The following is a 19,283-nucleotide window of genomic DNA, read 5'->3' as shown; positions in this document are numbered from 1 at the left end:
CCAATCAGAAGAGAAAGAGCTTTTTCAAGCAAATGAAGACAAACATCCACACAGCCAATAGCGGGCTGAGAAATCCCGGCCGAACCAATGAGATCGCTGTTCCTAGCTCCTCGTTGGACCCTGTCCCAAAGTTTCAGAGCACTTCATACTAACGAGCCTCCATTCTATTTCCGGTCTCGTAATACCTGCAGGAACTCGTGTCGATGCCATCCAGCTTCTAAACTCAACGATGGTGGGCTCTTTGCCAGAGTCTTCCCAACACATGCAGCTGCCCCTCTCGAATGAACCGACACGAGTTAGAAATCCCGGCCCGCTGCGTGATATACTGCCAAAGCGGTCGACTGGGGACGAACGCACGAGGGACACTGTCGCTTCACGAGGTTCCCTGTTCTCCCTCGCTTTGACTCAGCCATCTTTTTTATCGTTGACGTTGGTTCATGCAACTTGAACCGAAGATATGCCCGGAGCGGGAAAATTAACCTGCGGGTGAACAGTTCGCCATTCGCGCCTTTCATCCAAATCTCGAGATGGCCGAGGGATCTGTACCGTACGGTTGGTTCTCGACGCTTGTTTTCTACTTCCACGCTCAGCGCGATTTCACTCCATGAAAACTCGTATTGCCAACGTCGCGACGCGCAGGCCCGTCTAGCACTACACCACGGGCCTCAAGTGACACTATTAAATCCCGAAGTTACCTCCAACATGGATCCGTTGCCCCATTAATCTCCTTTGGACTTCCCTTGATGAGAGCTTGGCCTCACCCATTAGTCACGGATTGAATACAGAGCACCCCATCAATGTGGGCCATCTGACAGTGACCATGCACATCAAGCGCGTCATGCTACCTTCCTAAAGGCACAGACCAACGGGAGAAGCACTTTTCCCTTCTCCTTGCCCAGTTACAAGGTAAAAACAGAACATAGAGCCTCTGGTACCGAGTTTATGAGCGCGTGCTCCTCTTCCATTCAGATATTCGGATCCAACCCTAGCATCCTGCGACGGTATAAATTACGGTCGACCTTTGTGTATCCTCCCCTGACGTGATATCATCCCCCATTGTCAGAAACATGTTCCACCTCGCCTTGGTATCCGCGGCACTCAGCCTCTTCCCTCGGGCTTTTGCACACGGCGGTGTTTTAGCCTACTCGAACGCGGGGAAGTGGTATGACGGTTGGCACCCGTACAACACTCCCGTCGGGCAGACTTCCATCCAAAGGCCGTGGGCGACTTAGTGAGTGCGTATCCTTGTTCTAGTAATCGCGTTTTCTGATGCGTTGGGTAGTGACCCGATCCAGGACCCCGCATCTTCTACTATCGCCTGCAACGACGACGGCATGTCGTCCGCCGCTCAGCTTACGGCGACCGTCGCTGCTGGCTCCGCCATCGTCGCCTATTGGAACGACTGGCCCCACCCTTACGGGCCCATGGTAAGCTCTCGAAATTATCTTCAATCGTATTCGTCTGATTATTTTAACCCCTCATGCAGTTGACGTACCTCGCTCAGTGCCCTGGTTCAACATGTACTGGCGTCTCCGCGAACAGCCTCAAATGGGTATGTACTTCCTCTTCCCCCACCGCCCATAGCTACGCCCACCTCGTCTATTAATCTAGTCTAACCTAATGCTTGCTATTCCTTCTCACTTACAGTTCAAGATCGACCAATCGGGTCTCATATCCGGGACGGTCGGAAACGGCTACTGGGGTTCTGGGAAGATGATCGACAACAACAACACCTGGACCACGACGATCCCCAGCAGCGTCCCAAGCGGGAACTACCTCATCCGATTCGAGACTATCGCGTTGCATTCCCTTCCCGCTGTAAGTGCAAACCTCTGATCATCAACTATATCGAAATATCGATCGTTGGATATATTGCAACGTTACTGACGATTTCGTTCTGTTGTTGAAGCAATTCTATCCGGAGTGCGCTCAGATCACCATCACGGGCGGCGGGAACAAGGCACCCTCCGCGTCGGAGCTTGTATCCTTCCCTGGTGCCTATAAATCGACCGATCCTGGAAGTAAGTCAACCACGATCGTCGCTCCGGCGCCACATGATTGATACCTTAAAGTCAACCTCAACCTCTACTCCAACGAGGCGCAAACCTCTACGCAATACATCATCCCAGGGCCTCCTCTATACGGTACCGGTGGTGTGCGTCCATTCTGCTGTCTTTCTTGGACGAAACACTGATAAACGATTCAACCGGCATCTCCTTCAGACTGTAACTCAACCCCCAAGCAACCCAGGTACCAGCGCCCCCGCGCCAACATCGGCTCCCCCTGCGACCACCCAGTCGCCCCCGCCCCCCCAAGGAACAGTAGCGCAATACGGACAATGCGGTGGAATTGGGTATAGCGGCGCAACTGGATGGTCAGCGGAATTGGATCCTATCGGGGTGATTGTACTGATGTTTAAAAATGACGTAGCGTCTCCCCGTTTACGTGCACGAAGCTGAATGGTGAGAATTCCTCGTTTTACCGCCTCCATAAGATGCTAACGTGGATGCTGTATTCTCCTCAGACTATTACTCCCAGTGTCTCTAGCAGGGGGCGAACAAATACGCATTGCCCCATAGCAAATGTAATCAAGAATTGCTCGCAGCGATAAGGAGTCTGAATACGTGTCATATCATACAAACGATTGAATACTATCGATCTCATTACTCTGGCTTTCGAAGCAAGGCGATATCCAGAATGCGCATTTCGTTCTCAGAATTCCAGAGTTCACGACGTTGAGTTCATGATACAGTAGAATTCAACGACAATCTAAGTCATTCAACTGGACTTTTTGGCAGTCCTTTCCAAGACGAAGTATATAGAAAGCATTGTGGAGGTGCGGCGTAAGTTTGAAGAACTTGCTCACCGTTGACAAAGTACCACGCTCAAGCTCAGTCTCGTGGCGCCGGTCTGCTCCCTCACCTCAACCACGCCTACGCCAGAAATATCCGCCCTTACCGAGAGTTCCGTACTTGGTGCGGTTACGGGGCTAATTTCGTTCAAACTCAGCCATGCGATGACCCGTCGACAACACCCTTTCTCTTAGAGATGCCTTCTTATTTGCGAGAAGCACTATAGAGCAGCACGCTGACACTACTAATCATATTCAGTCGACCACAGATATGTGGGGGACCGCATGTGTGCCTCTGTCAAGACTGAAAAGCTCACAATCACTAAAATAACATCCTTTATCTGGATCAGTGGTTCCTACCATAACCGTATGGGCGTCACGCGTGTATGGAAATGAATATTTCCTTTGTACAGCAAAACGATACATGCAAACGGGAACGACAAACAAGTTGAACGACACGGACCGCAAGGGGACAAGAAGTGAAGGCCAGTTATAACTGCGACTATGATTATCTCAAGAAACTCTGGAGGGATTGCTGCCGAGGAAACAGAGATACAGTACCACCCCGCCTCTTGGCCCCTTTCAGGAGCGATCCAGGGCGGATACACCAGGGGTGGACAGACGTAGGTCACCAAAAGGATAAAGTCTATATATATGGTAGTTGACCCGCCCCTCCGGATGAAGATCGTCCGCACTGCGCAGACCATTATTCAAGCGGCCCATCCTGTCAATAGTCATCAATACTAAGGCGCTACATCAAGTTCCAAATACCTCTTCATGATTATTCAAATCATTCATCCCTCCGTTCGTTTCCGTTCCATAATCAACCACGAAATTAAGACGTGTACTTGTACTGAATGTCAGTCATCAGACTCTGCCCCAAGACTTTGCGGGCAGCGACATTAGCAACAGATGTCCGAATTCAGGAAGGGTGGCTATATACGCGATCACGTGCACGTGGCACACTGAACAAGTGCTTTGCGAAATGCTGCCACCATATCTCTGCACGGAACCTTGAACAGCAACTACCACCAAGGCCATCATAGCGCCCATCTAATCAGCCCGCCATGGGACGAAACAAGCACTTAAGCACTAGGCGAATGGCCAAGCCGGATCCATTGACCATAAACCACCTGGTTATCCTCACCTGCCTAAACGAAGATAAAGTCGAAGTGGAGAAGCTCGCAAGGGTCAAGTCCACCGTCAGTCAGAAAGGCGGCCCGCTACCGGATTTCCTAGGCGAGATCGAAGTTGAACCCGACAATGCCGAGCGGCGGGGGGCACGACAGGGATTGAAGACCAATCCCGCAGGTAAGGGAACTTCGAAGGATAAATGTAACCGCCCGAGCTGCATGCTGACTGTGTTCTAGTAAGGGCGATGTACAACATCTTGGCGAACGAGGTGAATAAGGCGGTGTCGAAGTCGCTGGGGTACATCCCCCCTTCGGCGGTCTGTCAGCGAGCCCACTTCGCCAGCCTGTTTACAAAGACGCATATCCGCGAAGAAGCAACTTTGACGTCTACTCTGGTCATCAGCGAGCCTGTATGTCCGTGTACGGAAGACGGCTGCAAGAAAATTCGTGAGTAAACCCGCTGTTCATCGCAGGGGATGATATTGACCTTTTGAATAGTAAAACGCAAGAGGCGCCGGATCACAGCGAAAACAGGGAGTATTATTCCTTTGCTTCCTTTGTAAATTCAATACCACTGTGATCCTACGCGACACTCCAGGCCGCCTTCGACGTGGAATGAACGCGTCTATGGTTGGGCTTATCATGACTTGATCTTTTGACGATGATTTGTATGTACTTTAGTGCCTGTTGGACTTGTATTATCAATATGTAAGAAATGAATATATACGCATATAATGGACATGCCTTTGCCGAAGGCCTTCGAAAGATGCTTGAGGGAGACGTCACGTGGGGTAGAGACGAAGATCCTGAATGAAAATAGGGAACCCCTGAATCGAGGGTATTCGGAGGATTCCGAGGAGGCAATTCCACACTCGGACGGGAAGTGGTATTTCAATACGCCTCTCATCGACTGGATATCACTTGGAGGCCATTTCAAGTTGAGATATACACCAAACCTACATCAAGGTAAGCCGTCTATAAGCGAGAGTAGCTGGCACAGCGAGTCAAGGAATAAGTCATGTCGCGAAGGGATAGTCGGTATATCCCTTTCCACTGGTGTCTCCTCCAGCATAGAAGGTAGATCTATCGTAAGCGGTAAAAGGAATATTATCTATGAGCCTCTGGGGAAGATCCGGCTGTACATATTGATGGAGTGGTTAATGTCAATCAAATAAGGCTGAATAGAAGATGCGTACGTTGGATATATACCATCTACCAAATGCAATAAGCTCATTTGGCCGTGCTTCAGCCTGGCGCAAGGCAGTCTCCCGAGTGTATCCTCCAGCAGAGATCAATGGACGCTCGCCCCATATATCTCGGATGAAGTCGTTGGACTCGTCGGCGCGGCTTTCACCAGGGGCGCGGTCACCAGATCCGTTCGCTCTGGGCTCGACGACATGGATGTAGGCCAAGTGAGGATACAGTTCCTTGATGCGGGTGACGAGGTATGTGTACGTAGGTTTGGGGTCTTGCATTCCCATATCTTGGGGGGGTCAGCATCTCAGAACAACGCCGGGCATGCGTGAACTCACCAAGGACTGTGCCCCAGGGGCTTAGACGAATCGCCGCTCTCTCTTCACCTACTTCCTTCACAACTGCGGCAAGTACCTCCAGAACGAATCTACATCTCCCTTCGATGCTGCCACCGTACTCGTCCGTCCGTTTGTTAGATACATCCTGCAGGAACTGCTCGAGTAGATATCCGTTGGCCCCATGTAGTTCGACGCCATCGAATTTGGCCTCGTTTACGGCGCGTTTGGCTGCATTGCCATATGCAGCTACATACTGGCGTATCTCGGGTATTGTCAACGCACGAGGGGTCAGTTCTGGTCGCGACGGCATGGGGAATGAAGAAGGTGCAACATAATCGAGATTCAGGGCCTCGAGAGCCGTCGGATCTGCTGCACGGCCGTAGGCACGAAGCTGAGAGAAAATATAGCACTTTTTTGCATGAACGGCTTCCGTGATCTATTCGGTTCTCGATGTTCAGCAAGGTCCACGGGTACGATAAAGGGAGGAACCTCGCACCTCTCTCCATGCAGCAACTTGTTCATCGCTGTAGATTCCAGGAACATGCAGGACACCTGCTCCCTGGGGAGCAACTGTCGTCGCTTCGGTGATCAGCAATGTTCCTGGTTTCGATGCTCGTTGAGAATAGTATTCCGCAACGATAGGAAGAAGGGGGACTGCGGTTTCCCTTGTCCCTCGGCGGCGTGTGAGTGGAGCATGGACGATACGATGGAGGAGCTGCAGTTTCCCGACGCGTATCGGGGAAAATAAAGCCTGCTCGCGGGCGGCCATGGCTCTTTCACTATGTTATCGTGGGGGGAAGGGAAGGAAAAGGCGACTGGCGACTGTAGATAAGTAGTGAGATTCGTTATCCATCATGTCAAATGGCGAAAGGCTTTCAAGTTTGATGTCGTGCGCAGGCGCTCACCAAACGTTATATTTACCATCATAGGGGCTTACAGGGGCCAAATGTGAGAATCTTGTAAAGCACGGTACTAAAATCTGTGGACTGGCCTATACATACATGAATTAAGGATTCGTTTCACTTTCTCTTTAAGCAACTTTCAACAAGCAGGGTATCCGTCCAGCCAGAACCGGTATCGGTTGGGACTTCTCCGAGAACATACGTCGGGTAGAAGTTGCCTGCGGACCACCCAGTGAATCCCAAGAAGACTGAAGGCAGAATCAGTAGATGCATCAGCTATCTAACAGATTGAAACGGAATTTTAGCTCACCATCAGAATTAGCTTCCTGGAAAGCTACTTGCTGGCACATGTATTGCACGCACGAAGCAACGTTACCACCACCAGTCTCGGTGTTGATTGCCTGTCTTTTATTAGCACGGAGGTACTCGGCAAGCGGTGCCCAAGCGTCGGCGATATTGTCAGTGACACATTCTGCGTTTGTTCCGCTATTGTCGTAGTCGAGGTACTTGTGGACATCGAAGATGAGGCCAGTGATGCTGCCATCTGGGTTGGTGACCTTGCTTAACGCCGCAGCGGAGCCATTGGAAATAAATGTGGCTGCAGAAGTCCAGTTATTTCCGGGAAGTAGGATTAACTGGGTTGTCGCTCTATAATTTATATATGAGCGACGCGGTGGATGCAATCATTATTCACGATGTGACTTACCCAGCTTCTCTAATGGCAGTCACGGCTGCTTGTACAGATTGTGCCCATCTCTCGATGTCGGGGACGTCGTGAGGTTCGTTCATACTATTAGGAACGCCTCAATTTAGCATAGGTCATTGAGGGACGAAGAGAGTGAGCCTCACACCCCGAATAGGATCCTTGGGTTGTCCGCGTATTTTGAAGCTATACCTGACCACAAAGAGGCGAACTCGGCGTCGGTTGGGCCACCTTGGCCGATGATCTACATCACGCTGGCATTGGTATAGGCTCGAACAATAGGACTGAATAACTTTACCTTTCCATTCCAACGGGCATAATTGTGCACATCGATGATGCAGTACGCGCCTGTGGATAGGCAGGTCTGGCGAAGACAATGAGCATCGCGAAAGGCAGACAAGCAACACGAACAGGCTCACCTGGACAAGGTCGTCATAGATTGCAAAGTTCGCTTCATCGATTGGTCCTCCTAGGACATCTTTCACGAGGAACTGCCACCCGACTGGAAGTCGGAATGTATTGAATCCGTCATCTTCCACGAAATGCTTCATCTGCCCAGCCCCGTCCGCGCCGTAGTACTGAGTCAGCGGAGGCCAAGCGGCGCTGACCGTGCAGATACCGTCAGAGTTACACCCAAAGTCAAAGCCAGCCATGTTGACTCCGGTGAATTGGAGCTTTCCGCTGGGGACGGGGACGGGGGCGGCTGTTGAGGTTGGGGTGCTGGGGGTGGATGAGGGGGAAGAAGAGCCTGACGTGGACGCTGTGGATGAAGGAGGAGCTGCGGTCCCGGGAATGCATTGCGAATAGTCTATGCTCAAGCGTTAGCGAAGAGCAGAGGCTTCACTAATGTATGGCTCACAGTCATTCAATGCGGAGCAAACTGCGCCTGTAACACAGGTCGTTGCACCAGACCAACCCTATAGCGCCCACAAGTTCTAGAAACAGAATATACATTGACGGGGCAGTACTCACTACACCACCACCTATATTTGAGAGGACGATCAATGGAAATAATGATTCCATAAGTTGAGGACTTACATTGCCCGTAAAGCGGTGACTGAGCCCGCGCAGCAAGAGAGACCAAGACCAAGAAGCCGACTGAGTATACCGTTCGCATATTTTACTGCTGAAGTTCAATCACCTCCTCGCCCTTTAAATACGCGCTATGACATGCGAATACCTAAGCGCCTCCGATATGTCGCCGCTGTGCAGACGATGATCATTGGAAGGCCGGCCATAACGAGAGGGTCATCGCGTCACTTGCGCAGAGACTACTGCTATCTTCGTGCATTCCCGTAGACGGCGATCCGCAACCTGCACACTAGGCGGGAGATGTTCGCGTCAATTTCGGAAAGCGATGCGCTTTTTGTGTCAGCCTCTCGCCTGTATGGAAGAGGTATGTCAGATGCACCGCGATGATAGTGTACTTCAGCGTGGGTTTATTATCGTATGCGCTTCCATGTGCGCCATAGGGCCAGCAGATTCAGCGAGACCAGGGGGATGTCGTTTGAACGTGTCCAGAAAGATGTGTTCGCGAAACTCTATCGACAGATGCACTGTGTCTTTTGTTAATCAGTAGACGTTGCGGAGCTCGATGGAAACTTACTATCCTTCGAGAAATGAGAGTGTTCTCTCCAACTTGTCTACAACCACCGCTGAAACAGACAGTGAGAACTTCTGCACAAGCGAGGCCGGTTTGCGGCAGAATTTGTACGCGTCCTATTTATAGATCAGCCCTTTCCGAACCTTTACCTTGCCACAAATGCTAGCGGCACCAAGTGACCCAAGGACTCAGTAAGTTATCAGGAGTCTAGTATTGCACCCGCCAGGGGAATACGATGTTCATTAAGCATGTGAACTTCAACAAGTGATCTAACCAAGAGACTCATGTCGGTCACCCGCTCTGCAAGAGACTCCAGAGTCTAGATGACGAAGGAACTTCACTTGCAGTTCTCAACCACAGCGTTCGCGGCAACGGCTGCAGCCCCAAGAGACTGCTGGGCCAATGCAAGGTTTGGATCAGTGGCGTCTGTTCTACAGGAAAGTACGAGGTCAGTGAGCACTCTGGATTGAGAAGTAATTCAGCGACGTACCCGTTGATGCTGAGCAGCGCAGTCTGAGTATCGGTAATGCCTTGCCCAACTTGGTCGCGAGAAGCCGCTGGTGGGCTCTGGTTGGTGAAAATTGCACCGGCAATGCTCTTGATACCGGTGAAGGTCAAGTTGAACCCTTGCTCCGCTGCATCCACGGCGGTTTGGGTAGTAGGGTCACTGGGAAATCGCATAAGCAAGCGTACAGTTGTAAAGAGAAGATCGATTCACGTACGTAGAGTTGATCTTGCTGGTGGCGTCTTCTGATACAATCAGAGAGACGAGGATGTCGAGTCGAGCCTGTGTACACGCATCGGAGGTCGCGTTGGCCACAGGGGAGGCGGATGGAAGGGGCGCTGCGGCACCAACACGAGTGCATTGACGGGGTCGCATGGGAACTATCACATAATCAGTTGAGCAATGAGGATGACGCCGTATATTGTACATACCGGCTGCGACATCTCGAACCACTAACGCAGAAACGAGTAGGAAAAGAGTGGCAGCGGAAAGGAGAGAAGGCATGTTGACGTTGAGGTCGAAGAGTTGTGTAGAGAAAGATAATTTGAAGAAACAAGTAAAGCACCGGGCTTGAAATGAAAGTAGGAGTGATGGGCTTTGAGCGAGACATTTGGTGCTTTTTATACCGCCAAAGAGCGTGCCAGTATTTCACCTTCTTGCCATTTGATCAAGGAGTGTTTATTTATGCCCCATAGCGACGTACACTCAGCACTGCGCAGTGACAATGCCAATCACCGCTATTTCCTTGCCCCTTCGTTCCCGCAGCCCGTGGCGACACGGTGGGCAGCATTGCACCGACCCGAGTAAGATATAAGGCCATTCCGAGATATACCAATCGATTCTTGTTCACAGTGACTAGAATCGTGCACTAGTTAACACCATGGTGCTGGGGCCGCGGATCGTTCCTAGAATATGAGATTCTTGGTAAAGATTGTCAAGCAGCGCTCGGATCGAGAGTGCACTGTTGCGATCATTGAATAGCTTCGGCTGCGTCAATTCCCAATATGAAGAAATGTAGTGAAACTCACTCTCATGATCACCCAGCTTAGAGACCGTCAAGCTGGGCGCTGAAGCGACTAGGACATGTAGTACTCCGGTTCGCACTGCGCTCAGCATCGCTTTCAAGTTGGGTGATGCATGCAGTGCTGAACATATCCCATTGGGCCATTTGTGAGGGAGTAGGCTCATAAACACATCGAATGGACGCGTTCTTTGTGGTTCCCAACTTTTGGCGTCACTGGCGGCATCTCAAAAGATTTTCAATCGCCGCGATCCTCGCGCACCAGGCAGTGTAATCGTGCATTGAAATTGGTGTGCATCATTCTACACTCCCTATATAACACAAAGGAGAAAGTCGTGATGGTTCATAAAGAAGTAAACTTGGGGTAGTCTACGCAGCGATCGGGTTCAGGATGGCAGACATAGAGGGACTGTAGAGATATTCTCCTCCTCGGGAGAGTACGAAGCTCATGAAGGTGAGATCGTGGTTGGGGTCAGTATAGTCGATTCCAGAGGAGAAGATTGGACCTGCGCCGTTCTGGCCAAAGATGGGATCAAATCCGGGGGTGGGGTCAATTTTGCCGCCGACAAAGCTAGAGTCGACAGCTGAATAAATCTGGAGTTGGGATAGATCATGAAGAGTAAGCTTACTTTACGTCATTAGCCCAAGCAACCTGTTGGAAGCGGTATCCAGAGCCTATGTCGCTCTGGTAGGACACTAGAGCTCTCATTAGATGGGGACGACCTCGACTAATGAACGAGTTGCCTACCGAATGCAAGTCCACGTTCGTATTTAGTTGCATTATGTTCCCATTCTACATCAGTGACTGAGGAAATAATTAGCCTGACGAGTCATAAGCATTATGAAGTCACTCACCATCATCACCATAAGGGATACCCGCGCGCATGATTTGGTTGGCGAAGTTGTTGTTACCTTCATCCGCCCGGGGACGAATTTTGCGAATGTGTGCTGAGAAGGGGCAGAACGATTGATCAGCGGCTAGATTGAATGGGGCTGGGTGGTTGAAGTCGAAGTTATTATTAAGATTGAAGTCGGGACCGATGGAGGGTATGTCGAAATCAGGGGCGAGGTCAGTAGGGGTCCCCTATATATAAAGGTCAGTCGTGATCCATATGCAAGAACGAAGCAACGAACACTCTTCCAACGGCCAATCATACGGGCACCAAGAAGATCTGCGCGCTCTTGGACTGTCCTAGAACTATCTGGAATAGCCGATGCCCTGTAACAATCGTCAGCACAATGATGATATCATGGGCAAATGAAGGGAACGTACTCATGAAGAAGGTAATTATCAAACTCGGGGACGAATTGCTGGAGCTGTCGGAACGCCAAGAAAGAGCCCCACTTCATCCAACTAGGACGAGAGAACTCGAGGGGGTCGCCAATCTCACCAGTCAGAATAGTACCAGGCAGAATGAGCGACTGTCCCGGGAAGATGCTAGTAGCAAACCCCGCGACAGCAGGCTGAGACTAATTTTGTATGTCTGTAAGTTAGCAATCCATGTCAAGACTAATATAAAACCACGTACAATGCCGTCGAGGAAACCAAAGTGCTCGTGGCCTTCCCACGCGCCCGTTCGATGCGCGCCCTTGAGTCTGTGGACCTCCACAATCGAACTACCGAGCCAAGATAGAATCTGCGCGAGTAAGGAGTCGATAGGTGCCCAATCTTTGGAGGCAATGAGGAAGACCCCGTCCGTTTTGTCCATATATAGGCCAGGTACCCAGTTCTGTGGAGGGTTGTTGTCGCCAAGGGCATTAGCATCGGGAACTTGGCCCATGTTGAAGAAGGGGTCCAGGTTGTTATCGAAAACATTCAGCTTGTTAAGACCTTTGGAAGTCCATGCAACGTTAAGCAACGCTTTTGGTTGTGGGCAAGTAGTACAGATAAGCTGAGAAGTCGCTAAACGAAGACGGGTCGGAAGCGAGACAACAATCATATACGTGTAGGCTTACTGGTGATATGTGGGTATATCAATTTGGCGAGAACCTGCTTGAACTTCTTTGGATCTATGATGTTGTAGAAGAAGAAAAGCTGCTTGGGCTTCTTCATGCCGATCCTTGGAGAGGGAGATAATCGATATTAGACATTAATCCCTTGGGTTTCTCAAGGGTAACATACAATATGTCTCCTTGGACTTCATCCAGCGGCAAGAATGTACCATTGGTAGCATTCAGTCTCTGTATGACTTCCAGTGAAGGCAACGGGCCTTGACCAGGATAGTCTGCGGAGACGGTGAGCTCCGGTCCCTGTATCGAAGTGATTTACTCGCCATGGAGGAAAGACCCGTTGCCATTGTCGGTCTGTCGGACCTGAAGATGAGGAGGTGGAGTAAATCCATAAATAGGGACCAACGCGTATGGAACGAGAGAAGCGATAGCGACGCAGAAAGTGCTCCACCGCATGGTTGCAACAGCTTGGTTAATTGCTCGTGTGCCCCATCTCTTTAAAAGCGACTCTGCTGGCGATTCAGGAACATAAGATCTTCAGGTACTTCGGAGGCTTCGACCAATCGTATCGCTCCAGTTTGCGAAATCCGCCTCAATTTAAGGGTTGATACTCCCGAGAACAGAATCCTCAACGGGAGTGTATAGCGGGGCGAGTTTGCGGACAACTGTTCATCCGTCACCTGAGGGATCAGACATCAGGAATAACCCTTTGGCGACATGCCAAGGAACTGAACGACCGGGCGATAAAGTGGAAGGAGTGACACGTATGGGCGTGAGCTGAAGTTGCTGTACTCCCCATCATTCGGATGGAAGTCCTACCCTTTGAGAGCAAGCAATCAGCGTGCCTCGATTATTATCCTTTTGGTTCGCCGACGCCATTTCCATTCAAATGCATCATCGATAGGCACCCGCGTTCAGCAACAAGTCGACAGTTTTCTCCGAGGTGAAGCGATGATATTGTCCGAGGGAGGCGCTTAAGCATAGGACCCTGAAAATCAAGCTTAATGAAGATGCCTGACGGACCTAGGGCAGCCCGTTGAAAGTATAAAGGCATACGCATTGCGTGTTTCCGTTGAGTTCTAGCTTGGACTCGTACTTACTTCACAGCAGATACACGCCTGTCATTTGGACATTTGGCAGGACAAGGAATGATAGTTTGATCCACACGAGATTAACGTAAGGAGGCGTACTGAAAGCGATTAAGTTGGCGGAAGGGCGGCTCTACGAGAAACACACTCGGGAGCACAAAAAGCATTTGCATGAATTGCGCGATCAATCAGTGGAGGACTGATGGACTGTCAGATAAACACTCATGCTCGTTTTTCGGAACGATTGGTTTGTCGTGTGCGATAAGTACATCGTTGTTTTCGAAAGGTATTCGGCAAACTCGTCTCTTCAAGGAGTATCCCTGAAGCCCAAGAGATACTGCATGCTTTGGAAAGCGGCCTGGGTTAGATAGTGAGCGTGTTAACGACGCCTTCGCTTGACTACTGACCTTCGGAGAGAATTGCGGTATCCTAAATGATGAAATCGGTTAGTATGAGTAAGGCACAGGTGTGGTTTGAGGGGAGACGTACATATGCCCACTGAGTTCGACTTCCAAGAAAGTCAGCCCCCTTTCGGTGTGGGCCGTGCCCAAGGCACCCATGCCATCTATGAGGAAAGAGTCGTTCTGGATTGGTGTTTGGAATCCTTGTAAGCCGTTCCCTAAGGAAATGAGTGTGAGCCACGGGACGGTATCTGGAACCTGAATTGAAGCTTACATGTCATACTGAAGCGAGGAGTTCGGGGAAGGAATTAGGCACAATATGTAAGGAGTGCACGGAAGTCTTACTTCTGGATGACAATGCGAGTTCTACACACGGTCGACGTTAGACGTGTGATATACCACAATATTATTAGGAAACATACCCTTCCGCTATCAAAATGAAGTCGGCAAGGCCATGTACGATGACGGTTCGCTCGCCTTTCTCGATGACGCTCGGAAGCACGCTGAGAGCTGACGGAAGACTACCATCCCCTCTCGGAAACACGCGTACGTTTGAGCATTCCGACCATGAGACGTCAATCGGGGCATGGATAGCTCGCTTGACGTCTTCCCTGTCGAAGTAGAGAGGTGCGAGCTGGATATTCTCGAAGGAACCTCTGGAGGAATGTCAGGACGTGCGTAAGAACGAGCACAGCATAACATACGGGAAGCCGAGAACATCCCACAATATGGGGAACTGTATAGGTGCGTCTTGAGTTGATATTTATGCAATAAGCAAGATTGGTGACGCACAGTATCAAAGATTCTGTAAATGTTGAACGCGGGATTCACTCTAAGTGCTGCGTCGAAGATGGTGTCCCAGACGTCGCATCCACGGTCAGCAGATGTCGACCGCCCTGGTAAAGGCAAGAGACCCTTGGGTGGGTATGTAACGTGTTCCGCAATATAGTTTGCGTAATTGCAGCGCTCCGCCTGTGCGTCTAGTTGTGCGAGGAAAGATTGGCTTGATACCGTCAACGTTCATCAGTTCCACCATATTAATAACATGTGTGGAAAAGGACTGACTTGAAAGCGAAAACATTCTCATATTTGTGGACGAAATTTACAGCTGGAATTTGTTCTTGGACAACATCCCATGAGAGCGAAGCTGTATAATGAGACAATTGTCATGTTTAGCGTTTATTGAAGGAAGTTGAGGCACTAACGATCGGCGATCCATATGCCTTTTAGGTCGAGGTCTATTTCTCCTGGATGGGTGTAGATATGATTCGCGATGTCTATACGCTTAATTAGCCTCTAAGAATAGAATCAGATTCGAGGAAAGCTTACAAGGGACGTATGTTCCTGCATACTGATTTCATGTAATGATATTAGGGAAAGTTATGATTGAGATGGACGTCGCGACTTACACTTTCGCCAGAAAGATAAAAGTTTTTGCCTTTGAGTTCACTGAACACCTCCAAGAATTGCTGGAAGAATCCAACCAGCTCGGCAGCTAGGTCATCTTCATTCTGGGACGGGTTTCAGCGAAAAGATCAGTCAACACATGCAAATCACGTACCCGGATATCAGGAGTGCCTCGCGAAAAACCTGTGCCAACAGGTTGCTCCACCCATAGAACGCTACTCAGATTCGTCCAACTGAATTCGTTTGGTACGGGCTTAGCAGTTCCCCAAGACCACGAGAATGGTCCGTTTTCTTGCAGAAGGCCCTCGAGAGACGAGCATCCAGGCCCTCCGTTGGTCCTATCAGGGTGTAAGTAAAGGATCGTTACTCGGAAGGTGGATATCCTACCAAAATATGAGATCATCAAGACTACCCTGCGGACCAGGAGGGAAGAACCAAAAGAACAGCTCCCTAGTTTCTCCAGTGCGATTGCTGATTGGTAGCAGTCCAGACCAACTCGGACCAACATCAAAATCTACCTCAGGAATCGATGTACCATCGACAAAGAATTCTGGCGAAAACAACGTAAGTTATTCACGCAAACGGGTGCGCAAACGTGCGTTACTCACCAGAAGCGCGTGGATTGGAGAAGGTGATGTTTTTCACGCCCGCTGAAGTCTGCCTCTTCACAGGATCTCCCGCTCCTAGTTTGAACCGTTTGGCCGCCTCCACCTGCCTGGCGTGCAATTGCGCCTTCGTTATTTGCCGCCCATCCGATGATACGGCCAAGAAGGTAAGCACCATAGCGAGCACCGCCGTCAGCGTCGAGAATGTGCACCTAGCCATCTTCGTCGTCGTCTACCAAGCCCCTCGTGAAGACGAATGCAGGAGGACGTGGCACGAGTTCTCAACTTCATCTCCCCACCGGTTTGTCCGTGGTATATAAGGGTGATATTCGGTTCTTATTATAGATTGATGTCATATGGTCATGAGTATGCGGTTTGCCGTCGTGGCTCGTTTATTCAGAGATGGAAGCGCGAGCCATATGGAAAGCATCGTGGAGTGAGATGATAAGGTGAGCAATGTGTCACCGCGTGGGTGGCGAGAACTGCGAACCCTGAAGAAGTAGCGAAGCGCCCACGCCAAAGTAAGCTCTATACAGCAGCACTGCACAAACTGATGAAGAATTGCGTACCCTATGATGGGTATATCGCGCTCCAGGAGCTCGTGTGCTACGAACATATGCAGAAACCGATGGCTCCGATACGGTATGGTCGAGATTAGCTGTCTTTACTCTTAGCTCCGCCATTCGCAAGCGCAAGGGCATCCTCCTCCAATCGACCGCTGGCCACTCCGACGTATTGGTCTACGACGGTCTGCAAGCCCTTATATACTTCGCCCACTTGTACGCCATCGGCCAATCCAGGGTGTCCATGTGCCCGTATGTACTCATTCGCGAGGAAGAAAGCTAAAGGAATTGCTCAGAGGTCAGACACATTACGCATGGCAGCAAAGCGCCATCTGACCAGTTCTTTTATTGCCATCGAAGAACGGATGTCCTGTTCTCAATTGAGTTTACAGCGATGCACTAGGTAACATCGTACCCTTAATTATGCCGTAAGAAAGGCTGGCCGCAAGCTCAGCTTGTGAAGCTTCTGGACGGTAATACGCCCGTTGCAAAGGTCTCGCCAAAGCTGATTCAATTTCACGACCTGCGACGCTGCTGGGTGGACCAGCTGCGCGTTTATGGTACGAGCGAACATCGGCGTGAATAGTCGAGCTAACCGAGGAGCGTGAGCAGCCATTTGATAATGCAATGGAGATTTCGGAGATTGGCCAGGTATTCTGTTAGGCTCTGGCTCGCTTCGGGGGAATTGGATCAGTTGGACACGGACAACGGGAAGAGCGGGACGAACAGACGCGAGGGTGGCGAACGACCTAGCACGTGCCGCGCTGAAGTGTGGGGCACTCTGGCGCCGCACTACTGAACGTAAACGTTGTCCTCCTCAAAGTGATGTTTCTCAAGCCCTCTATTTTATGTTTTCGACAGCTACCAATGGCCCTACGAAGGCATTCTCTCTTACGTACACGGAATTTGACGACCAACACACCCGTACGTTCGGCCACTGAGCATAAAGTGGTTTTGGACAACCAGACACTATATATCGGAAAGGACCTGGCCGAAGCTCTGGGATGGAAGCTGGAGAAGGGTTTTGACGCCGGTATACAATTGTCTTTGACCGGCTGGAGTCCATGCTATTTCACGATCACGCCGACGGGGACTGATAGCGGTGAGTCCTAGGTCTGAGATTCAAGGGTTCATTTGATGAACAGACTTACTCTCTACAAGATCTCCTTGCTAGGGCAGTGGTCGAGAGTGGTCGCAATCGTAATGTGCAGCAAGTCCTCGATGCTTTGAAAGACCAATGATGGACATTGATGGTTGGGTCTTCGTGTGTTGATCTATCGTTGCTGTAACTTGAGAGATAAATTAGCTCAAGGTGCGCAAGCACCCCACGAAATTGAATAAAGCAAGATAAGCATTCAGATCCAGAGATCATACTTGCATGTTACATTAAATCACAATAAATTATAGCATTAGAGCCTCTGCTTCCCCTTAGCTTTCAGCACGTAATCGAGCACACACTCAACGACGAAGAACTCGTGGAACCGGTCGTCCTCCGTCAATTCAGGATGGAACGTCGTCAGGAAGTGGTTTCCTTGCCGCAGCGCGACGAGGGCTTGTGCGTGTCTATCCTCCTTACTCGTATTCGTGTCGCAGCTTTCAGCGGGGAGCAAATCTTCTGGTATACGAGCGATTTCTTCTATAGGTGCGTCCTTATCGTCGAGGAGGGAAAGTATGACGGGAGCACGGATAAATACCCCAGTGAATGGCTCGTCGGGATTACGGAGCTTGGGAACTTCTAGCGGAGCCTCGAACGATTCGACCTAAGCCAGCACTTGAGCACACGACCAAAGGGAACGATGAATGATATCAAAGCATCGACGACGAACCTGTGAACCCCAACCATTCCTCTCGATCCTGACACTCACTTGACCCAACACCTCCTGTCCACCTTTCTTAGGATTCGCTATCTCCTTCGCCAATAGTATAGCTCCGGCACAAGTCCCCCATATCGGCTTCGTAGCCGAGAACGCACGGAGTGGTTCGAGAAGCGATGAAAGGCGCAACAATAGCGCAATCGTCGTGGATTCTACGGTTTAGCTGTTGACTTCATTCAATAGCACTCCAAAATCCGTCACGAGACTCACCTCCGCCTGGTATTATCAGAGCAGAGCAGCGTTCCAGATCCTCTGTACTACGGACTTGGACCGTAGAGAATTTCCAGTTGATCCCCTTTCGCTGACGAAGGAACGATGGTGCCATGAACAGGCGTTGCAAGGCATGCTCGTGCTCGATAAAGGCCCCCTGCAGCGCTATAAGCGAAATCAATGGTTTTGAGTGATCTAAGCGAGACGCCGCGCTAGCATTACTTACCCAATATTCCGATGGTCACTTCCACTTCATCGGGCAAGATGGACGATATGTCCCCTCCTCCGAATGATCCGTGCATGTCCGTTGCCAAGTGCATTCCTGTTGCTCCCAAAAGGTTGTGGTGAACTTGAGTGTGAGGTGGAGAGTCTAGGAGATCTAGTCTTAAATACGAGTGAAACAGAGATCAAGGATTCGAGGAACCGGTCCAAAGAAAACCTCTGAGATCTGAGTCGGAGTCAGCATCCTCGCGCCGGAGATATAGCGGTCACATGGGCTGCGTTAAAGGGGGTGAGAAAGGGGTTTGCAAACAGTATTCGGCGCTACTCAACCGCAGGACATGCAGTAAGACCTAAGAATATATCTATGGGTACAGTTCAATGCAATTTTACGACCGCATTGCATGTAACTGCGACATATCCGATTTCAATTCTGTCTATTTTGCTCTGTAATTTGGTCGTGAATGCTCTGCTTTGAAGGTCATCGTGTCATTGCAATAATGTCTAGGACTATCTGTGCAACAGGTTAAAAGCTCTGTGATATGTATGGTACGATGTAGTCATGCTGTAGACAATTGAATCCCTTAGCTCCCTGGGCGCCCCGCAAGCCTTGGAGCAAGCCAAATTTTAGATTCCTCATTCTTAAATCACTTCAGATCCCGGGGAATCAGAGCTCTCTACACAGCGCAGATGGACTGGACTGAGATGCGGAGAAA

General features: G+C 50.2%; 10 protein-coding genes across 10 annotated transcripts; 2 read left to right on the top strand and 8 right to left on the bottom strand.

Annotated features, from left to right (window-relative positions):
• Positions 1-1,067: 1,067 nt before the first annotated feature.
• On the top strand, positions 1,068-2,547 carry CEL1_4 (Esterase/lipase/thioesterase; the record flags this gene model as incomplete). Its single annotated transcript, XM_036775188.1, has 9 exons — positions 1,068-1,231; positions 1,283-1,427; positions 1,487-1,552; positions 1,648-1,818; positions 1,910-2,021; positions 2,073-2,155; positions 2,223-2,374; positions 2,431-2,462; positions 2,525-2,547. The coding sequence occupies 9 exons, from the start codon at positions 1,068-1,070 to the stop codon at positions 2,545-2,547; spliced, it is 948 nt and encodes a 315-aa protein (XP_036633690.1).
• Positions 2,548-3,918: 1,371 nt separating this feature from the next.
• Positions 3,919-4,547, top strand: PC9H_005624 (uncharacterized protein; the record flags this gene model as incomplete). The annotated part of the gene is made up of 3 exons (XM_036775187.1): positions 3,919-4,162; positions 4,222-4,431; positions 4,483-4,547. 3 exons carry the CDS (start codon positions 3,919-3,921, stop codon positions 4,545-4,547), a joined length of 519 nt encoding a protein of 172 aa, XP_036633689.1.
• Positions 4,548-5,000: 453 nt separating this feature from the next.
• Positions 5,001-6,285, bottom strand: PC9H_005623 (uncharacterized protein; the record flags this gene model as incomplete). Its single annotated transcript, XM_036775186.1, has 4 exons — positions 5,001-5,120; positions 5,181-5,467; positions 5,517-5,952; positions 6,013-6,285. 4 exons carry the CDS (start codon positions 6,283-6,285, stop codon positions 5,001-5,003), a joined length of 1,116 nt encoding a protein of 371 aa, XP_036633688.1.
• A 250-nt stretch (positions 6,286-6,535) lies between these two features.
• On the bottom strand, positions 6,536-8,238 carry EGL2 (Endoglucanase EG-II; the record flags this gene model as incomplete). Its single annotated transcript, XM_036775185.1, has 9 exons — positions 6,536-6,666; positions 6,729-7,066; positions 7,125-7,208; positions 7,268-7,365; positions 7,399-7,485; positions 7,541-7,929; positions 7,981-8,038; positions 8,094-8,104; positions 8,160-8,238. 9 exons carry the CDS (start codon positions 8,236-8,238, stop codon positions 6,536-6,538), a joined length of 1,275 nt encoding a protein of 424 aa, XP_036633687.1.
• An 823-nt stretch (positions 8,239-9,061) lies between these two features.
• On the bottom strand, positions 9,062-9,733 carry PC9H_005621 (uncharacterized protein; the record flags this gene model as incomplete). Its single annotated transcript, XM_036775184.1, has 4 exons — positions 9,062-9,155; positions 9,215-9,391; positions 9,447-9,609; positions 9,661-9,733. The coding sequence occupies 4 exons, from the start codon at positions 9,731-9,733 to the stop codon at positions 9,062-9,064; spliced, it is 507 nt and encodes a 168-aa protein (XP_036633686.1).
• An 886-nt stretch (positions 9,734-10,619) lies between these two features.
• Positions 10,620-12,656, bottom strand: PC9H_005620 (uncharacterized protein; the record flags this gene model as incomplete). The annotated part of the gene is made up of 10 exons (XM_036775183.1): positions 10,620-10,821; positions 10,880-10,946; positions 10,999-11,055; positions 11,106-11,334; positions 11,385-11,469; positions 11,524-11,720; positions 11,780-12,153; positions 12,207-12,310; positions 12,373-12,500; positions 12,564-12,656. 10 exons carry the CDS (start codon positions 12,654-12,656, stop codon positions 10,620-10,622), a joined length of 1,536 nt encoding a protein of 511 aa, XP_036633685.1.
• A 939-nt stretch (positions 12,657-13,595) lies between these two features.
• PC9H_005619 (uncharacterized protein) lies at positions 13,596-13,970 on the bottom strand (the record flags this gene model as incomplete). Its single annotated transcript, XM_036775182.1, has 4 exons — positions 13,596-13,646; positions 13,696-13,717; positions 13,778-13,907; positions 13,964-13,970. 4 exons carry the CDS (start codon positions 13,968-13,970, stop codon positions 13,596-13,598), a joined length of 210 nt encoding a protein of 69 aa, XP_036633684.1.
• A 60-nt stretch (positions 13,971-14,030) lies between these two features.
• Positions 14,031-15,921, bottom strand: PC9H_005618 (uncharacterized protein; the record flags this gene model as incomplete). Its single annotated transcript, XM_036775181.1, has 11 exons — positions 14,031-14,055; positions 14,112-14,345; positions 14,394-14,425; positions 14,482-14,692; positions 14,755-14,836; positions 14,895-14,966; positions 15,019-15,040; positions 15,099-15,200; positions 15,251-15,434; positions 15,484-15,646; positions 15,705-15,921. 11 exons carry the CDS (start codon positions 15,919-15,921, stop codon positions 14,031-14,033), a joined length of 1,344 nt encoding a protein of 447 aa, XP_036633683.1.
• A 434-nt stretch (positions 15,922-16,355) lies between these two features.
• Positions 16,356-17,330, bottom strand: PC9H_005617 (uncharacterized protein; the record flags this gene model as incomplete). The annotated part of the gene is made up of 5 exons (XM_036775180.1): positions 16,356-16,543; positions 16,602-16,634; positions 16,680-16,920; positions 17,164-17,201; positions 17,252-17,330. The coding sequence occupies 5 exons, from the start codon at positions 17,328-17,330 to the stop codon at positions 16,356-16,358; spliced, it is 579 nt and encodes a 192-aa protein (XP_036633682.1).
• Positions 17,331-17,673: 343 nt separating this feature from the next.
• Positions 17,674-18,668, bottom strand: PC9H_005616 (uncharacterized protein; the record flags this gene model as incomplete). The annotated part of the gene is made up of 4 exons (XM_036775179.1): positions 17,674-18,024; positions 18,091-18,290; positions 18,349-18,513; positions 18,575-18,668. 4 exons carry the CDS (start codon positions 18,666-18,668, stop codon positions 17,674-17,676), a joined length of 810 nt encoding a protein of 269 aa, XP_036633681.1.
• Positions 18,669-19,283: the final 615 nt, after the last annotated feature.

Source organism: Pleurotus ostreatus (assembly GCF_014466165.1).
Source record: "Pleurotus ostreatus strain PC9 chromosome Unknown scaffold_3, whole genome shotgun sequence".
In the NCBI taxonomy this organism is placed as follows: domain Eukaryota; kingdom Fungi; phylum Basidiomycota; class Agaricomycetes; order Agaricales; family Pleurotaceae; genus Pleurotus; species Pleurotus ostreatus.
The sequence above is the reverse complement of the archived record's forward strand: the minus strand, read 5'-3'. Positions and strand labels throughout refer to the sequence as shown.